This window comes from Patella vulgata, chromosome 3, assembly GCF_932274485.2.
Source record: "Patella vulgata chromosome 3, xgPatVulg1.2, whole genome shotgun sequence".
Lineage (NCBI taxonomy): Eukaryota > Metazoa > Mollusca > Gastropoda > Patellidae > Patella > Patella vulgata.
In genome coordinates, this window is record NC_065881.2 from 60,909,995 (window position 1) to 60,916,833 (window position 6,839).

Sequence of the window (6,839 nt, forward strand, 5' to 3'; positions counted from 1 at the left end):
TAACTGTTAAACTTTAACATCATACTGTTCTGCTCTGACTCGGTTAATGAAGACAGGCATACGCCATACAGTGTGCTGTGAGGGGAAATTTTGCCAATCAGCGGCGGTACGGCCTACTCTTACATCAAATATCAACTACCAAGGGATTTTTTAAATGCATGCCAGTGTGTACATGGGACCTTGGTTTTTGTCGCATTCAAAGACCCATATAAAAGAACAATTTAATCAATGAATAGAGTCAATGATGCATTACGAATACTCCAGCGTTAGCTCCAGAATTTTTCCCGTCTTCATTAGCCCAGTTCGGAGAAGAACAGTAGGACGTTAAACCCCATTTCATTTCATTTTCCAGAATTTTTATTCCCAGTTTACTAAGTTTTAATCTGTTTTTCAGATGGGAACATTAGAAGTTGCAAGAGAAAATGGTGGAATATATGTTGTGTGGACTGGTAAGTTGCGTTTTGTTTTACGGTACTAACTGACCAACAACAATACAAAACAGCACCGATAATCCAAATGTAAAATAACAATGTGAGATGTAGTGGTGTAAACTTTCATGATGCATTATGTAAGAGCTAAATCTGCCTGTTGCTGGTCTTTCTTTTTGCCTCAAATGTTATATAAATTAGTATTTAGACATTTATTCACATGTTAATCAACTCTATAGATCATCGGATGGTCGAGATTGAATGGATTGAAACACGATCGCCATTTGATAATTTAATTTAAAAATGGTGAATTGAGACATAGTCTCGATTGTCAAGTACCTTTGCTACAACAATAAACAATCTATGCTACATCTTTTCCAAACTCTGATAAATGTGCTCAGAATAAAGTAATTTGAATAATATTTTCAATATATTAATTTTGCTTCTTTTTAATGCGATGGAATCCAAGCCCGGATATTATCTACCATTGATATTTCAGATTTTATTTTCCTAGTTCAGTGTTAAACAATGAGTACATATTAGTAATAATTTGAATGTGAACAATCAGATATTGTCATAAAAATGTTATGTAACTTGGATCCTTTTAAAATGTTTCGAAGATGTCCGTTCTCTTGAAATGATACCTGTTGATTTGGCTGCTTTGCCCCATGGTTATGAAAGTTTTATAACATTCGTAAGGGCCACAATGATCATGTGACATTTTTGAAATTTCAGTCATTCTGATGAAATCTCCCAGAATTATGAATCAGTTTGAAAATTGGATTGATTTTCTGTTTCAGGAGCTTTTATAATAGGTTTATCGATGTTGATAAGAGCTTGCTATTTCTACACGGTAAGAACTAGTACAATTATCAGTGAAACCTAGATGACGAGTGGAAAGCTATCGCAGATTTACTCTTACAATGGAACCTGGCCTTTCTAACAATTGAAAAATATGGACTAAATATCTTGCATGTATTTTGTGTTACAGTATCAGGTTTAAATACAATCTGATTAAGGCACAGATTTTGTATCATTTGCTTATATATAGTTTAAGTGTTTCTTTGACATCACAGCAGCAGGACCTGGATTAATTCTTAAACATACAAGAACTAAATCTGCCTATTGCAGGTCTTTCTTTAGGCATGAAATGTTATCTGAATTATTAATTAGACATTAATTAACTTGTCTAGACCATAATCAACTCTTGATGCCATCGCTAGCCTGCGATATTTAGCGGATTAGAATACATTTTGTAAAACATAATTAAATGCAAAAATGGATAATCGAGACATTGTTTTTTATCGTACCAACTTTAGTAATGATGATCGAGGCTAGCATAAAATTCAAAAGCTAATATCAATTTAACTGAAATTTTCAGCATATTCCATTTATGTTATCTATTTTTTAACTATTATAGCGAGAACTGTCAACTCTTTATCTAATCTCCCACAATGCCCCTTTAATTAAACCATTAAATTTTTCTCTTTGATGAACATATGAAATGGTTTGGGCTTTTTTCAAGTTTTGCTGCTCAATAATGTATGTCATTTACTCATTTGGTGACCTCCTATGCCAACCGGTAAGATCTATATTTAATGGGAGCTCTTAAAATTATATGATAGAACAGAAATTTTTCTTTATGTCTGCGTTTGAATCAGGTTGTGTTAAATACAACCGATTGTATCCCCTCGCCCCCCACTCTATAAAACTTACTCTCAACAGATTTTTATTATTCACTATCTCATACATTCCAGTAATAGAACAAATTTCTTGTCCCCTTCATTTATATACAATTGACAATGTTTTTAGCTTAATAGAGATTATGACTTCACTTTTATTTGATACTTAAGTATAAAAACGATAAAATGTCTTATTCTCTCTCTTGAATTTAAACTTTTGACTCTTGGAGTATCTTAGTCGCATTAATTCTACCTCCCTGTTTTGACCAAACTATCTTTGTTAAGAAATTGTGTATGTCCTTAATGAATATAACGTATTGTACTAAATTCTGTGATAGATATGATAAGAATCTGGTTACCTGGTAAATGAGGAAGTATTAATTTTTATGAAGTAAAAATCCATATTGGTGCAATCAAGTAAATTGAATTATATTAATATTTACTGGTAATTTAGATGTACTTAAATTTTTCCGGTTGATTGATATCAGAAATATTTTAAATTTTTCTACGTTGCATAAAGTTGTGATATATTTGTTTATAAGGCCTATATTGGTAGTTAATAAAGCATCATTTGTTTAATAATACATCAATGAGAGGTCATTTAAATGATTGTTTTCATGGTTATTAGTTTGTTAAATTTTTGTTTGGATGATTGACCAAAAATTGATATTATTTTTGGTTTTAAGTGTAAATAGTTTCCCCTTATATATAGATACCGTTATGTTGTGCCATATACATGTATCCTCAATATTTCTTTTTATTAATGTATGATAACTTGTTAATTTGTTGTTTGCTCATATAACTAAAATTCCTACACTGAGAATAGTTTTGAATTGTTGAGGCAATATTGTTTTGTTTATATCAACTTGATTTGAATATATATGTTATAATTTATTTAAGATGTTTGCTTAACAAACATAAAGATCCACTTTTTGATAATTAACATGATTTAAAAATTTTGATTTTACGGAGAGATAAACAAGTTGATTCATTGTAAAGATGTATTTTGTTGTGCAGAGCTACATTTTGTTATCCATGACTGTTATGACATTGTAAGTTGTTGACTTAATTCTTCAATATTGATTTTACACATTTCATTTTATTACTGATTATCATCAATGAGTTTGATGTGACTAATTTTAAATACATAAAAAATAAGAGTCATATAATAGGAGTAGTAGATTAGTTTTCTTATAGCATTTTTTTTTTTAAATCTTCCATATGTGAGCGAAAAAATGATCAAAGTTGTACAAAGAAAATTGTATATAATTATTGTCTAGTTATTTTGAAGTAGATTGAATATGTTACAAATATTTATTGCAGATTATGTTTTTAATATTTTTAATGTTATGTTATAATACAATCAACACCTTATAAAGAAGCTCCATGTAAAGTGCTATGAACTTGAACTTTGTAAAATAAAACTTACCAGTGTGTCAAGAGGTCTAATATTAGCAATCACATGCATGTACATTTTATATTCTCACTTGAATTAATATTTCTTGACAGCACTAAAAATTAAAATTTCTTTGATGAAATGAAATTTTTAACTGCATAAATAATGTGAAATTGAAATAATTAAATTTTTGTTGAAGTATTGTTTTATTCGTATTTAATTTGCATACTATAAATTTTGAGTAATTTGTGAATAACTGTAACCTAATGAATTTGAGAGATTTCCTACCTTGGGCTAACAAATTTAATATATCAACCATCATAGACAGTTATTGTTTACTAGTTCACTTACATACACACAATATTAAGATGAGGGATTGATTTGTCGTGTACACATTATGTGCCTGTATTTCAGGTACCCGTATATTGTAGTCGACAATACACATACTGAAATGTGGCTGTATTAGGTCGTCACCATGTCCGAGAAGCATTGGGGCCATGAGAGGACAAGCCTCATCAATATTCAGCATTTTATGACCTTCCATTCTTCAAATGCGATCCAGTGTTCCACAACCTATTCCGGCGTTACCCTCTCAAGCACCCCTGTTTACCTAAAAACTTGTAAACGTGATAGTGGCTACAGTTTTTATTCAGTTCGTTTTACAGCATTCCAAGCCCTTCGGTTCAGATACCATGGATGCAGAGAATAACCTGCGTGGTCAAATATGTAACCAGTACCTCAGCATGTCACCTATACCATCATCACTTGTGTCGCACTACGAATGTACATATATTGTTAGTGTGGGTAACAGGCTTTGTATACATCATACCGAGAATGTGTTTTTCATAACCCGCCATCCAAACTAGAGGACACTGCTTGTCAGTCCACAAAAGTATGTTAACCCTGGTAATAGGGCCACAGAAATTCCAACAAGGGGTTGCCATGCAAGATACGACCACATTTTGCAAGAGATGGACAGAGAGAACGATCTAAAATAATAATGTGATTTTTTGTACAATCAGGGGCCATAATCCAGGAAGATATGGTCCGACATGCATGAATATCATAAACGCATTTCAAATTTCAACAAAATCAAATAAAAATTGTGACCTCTATAGGGTCCACAAGCTAAAAACCTGATTTTTCGTACAATCAGGGGCTATAATCCATGAAGTTACAGTCCAATTATACATGCCAATATTGAAAGGAACTGATAATAATAATATTTCAAGTTTCGTTGAAATCGGATAACCAGCGGCTGCCAGGCAGTATACGCCCACATTTTCGAGAGATGGATAGAAAACAAGCTAAACGAAAGTGATTTTTCCTACAATCAAGGGCCATAATTCAGGAAATTACAATTCGATATGAGCAAATATCCAAAGGAACCAAGATCTTTGAGTTATAAACTTACATTTCAAGTTTCAACAAAATCGGATAAAAATTGTGACCTCTATAGGGTCCACAACCTTGATATACCATATTTTTACGCTATTTGAGAACAAGGGGCGACCATTTTGTCTGTCAGTTTTGGGCCAATTTTCACGAAATTCGAACTCAATCGTCCTTAGGGTGTAACGGTGATATAATAATACGTTTTTTTAAATCGGATAAAAATTATGACCTCTATAGGGTCCACAAGCTAAAAATGTGATTTTTCGTACAATCAGGGACTATAATTCAGGAAGTTACGGACCGATATGCACGAATATCGAAAGGAACTGAGATCTTTGGGTTATAAACTTACATTTCAAGTTTCAACAAAATTGGATAAAAATTGTGACATCTATAGGGTCCACAACCTTGATATACCATATTTTTACGCTATTTGAGAACGAACGGCGGCCATTTTGTCTGTCAGTTTTGGGCCGATTTTTCACGAAATTCGAACTCAACCATCCTTTAGGTTTAATGGCGATATAATAAAACATTTTTTTAAATCGGATAAAAATTATGACCTCTATATGGTCCACAAGCTAAAAACGCAATTTGTCATACAAAGGGGCCATAATTCATGAAGTTACGGTCCGATGTGCGCGAATATCAAAAGGAACCAAGATCTTTGTGTTATAAACTAACATTTCAAGTTTCAACAAAATCGGATAAAAATTGTGACCTCTATAGGGTCCACAACCTTGATATACCATATTTTTACGCTATTTGCGAACGAAGGGCGGCCATTTTGTCTGTCAGTTTTGGGCCGATTTTCACAAAATTCGAACTCAGCCGTCCTTAGGTGTAACGGTGATATACTAACACAGTTTTTTAAATCGGATAAAAATTATGACCTCTATAAGGGTCCACAAGCCAAAAAACGCGTTTTTGTGTACAATCAGGGGCCATAATTCATGAAGTTACGGTCCGATATGCGCGAATATCGAAAGGAACCGAGATCTTTGTGTTATAAACTTACATTTCAAGTTTCAACAAAATCGGATAAAAATTGTGACCTCTATAGGGTCCACACCCTTGATATACCATATTTTTACGCTATTTGAGAATGAACGGCGGCCATTTTGTCTGTCAGTTTTGGGCTGATTTTCACGAAATTCGAACTCGACCGTCCTTAGGGTTTTAACGGGGATATAATAATACAGTTTTTTAAATCGGATAAAAATTATGACCTCTATAGGGGTCCACAAGCCAAAAAACGCGTTTTTACGTACAATCAGGGGCCATAATTCAGGAAGTTACGGTCCGATATGCACGAATATCGAAAGGAACCGAGATCTTTGGGTTATAAACTTACATTTCAAGTTTCAACAAAATCAGATAAAAATTGTGACCTCTACCGTGTTCACAAGCCAAAAATGTGATTTTTCGTACAATCAGGGGCCATAATCCATGAAGTTACGGTCCGATAGATGCCAATATCGAAAGGTACCGAGATCTTAGGGTGATAAACCTATATTTCAAGTTTTATTGAAATCAGATAAAAATTGTGACCTGTAGACTGTTCACAAACAATTGTGGACGGACGGACAGGGGCGACGACAATATACGTCCACATGAAAATGTGGGCGTAAAAAAATCCTAGAGGCCAGTGAGCTTCAGCAGTGACCAATGTCTTAATTAAATAGACAAACTCTGGCCTTAATCTCCTAAAGCATGTCTGGTTAACACCTCTCCCCATTTGCAGAAAAATCACCCAAACCTCCTTACAGAATCAACAGTTCTCGATCCTTGTCCATGCACTCAGAATCAATAGTTCTTTCTTCATCTTTGTCCATGCACTGATAATATAATAGTAAACCTATGTATATACCATTTGGATACATAGAAGAGACCTGCCCTTGTGGATGGGTTTTAGACCTTTGCCAATATGTAAAGTCA

The 6,839-nt window shown here is 33.4% G+C and overlaps 1 protein-coding gene across 1 annotated transcript in view; it reads left to right on the forward strand.

Moving 5' to 3' along the window:
- LOC126814235 (type 2 phosphatidylinositol 4,5-bisphosphate 4-phosphatase) overlaps nucleotides 1-3,709 on the forward strand; it is a 9,653-nt gene extending 5,944 nt beyond the window's left edge. The window contains exons 7-8 of the mRNA XM_050539270.2: nucleotides 395-449; nucleotides 1,229-3,709. Coding sequence (XP_050395227.1) covers nucleotides 395-449; nucleotides 1,229-1,314 — 141 coding nt within the window. The 3' untranslated portion in view covers nucleotides 1,315-3,709. The remainder of the gene's footprint in view (nucleotides 1-394; nucleotides 450-1,228) is intronic.
- Nucleotides 3,710-6,839: the final 3,130 nt, after the last annotated feature.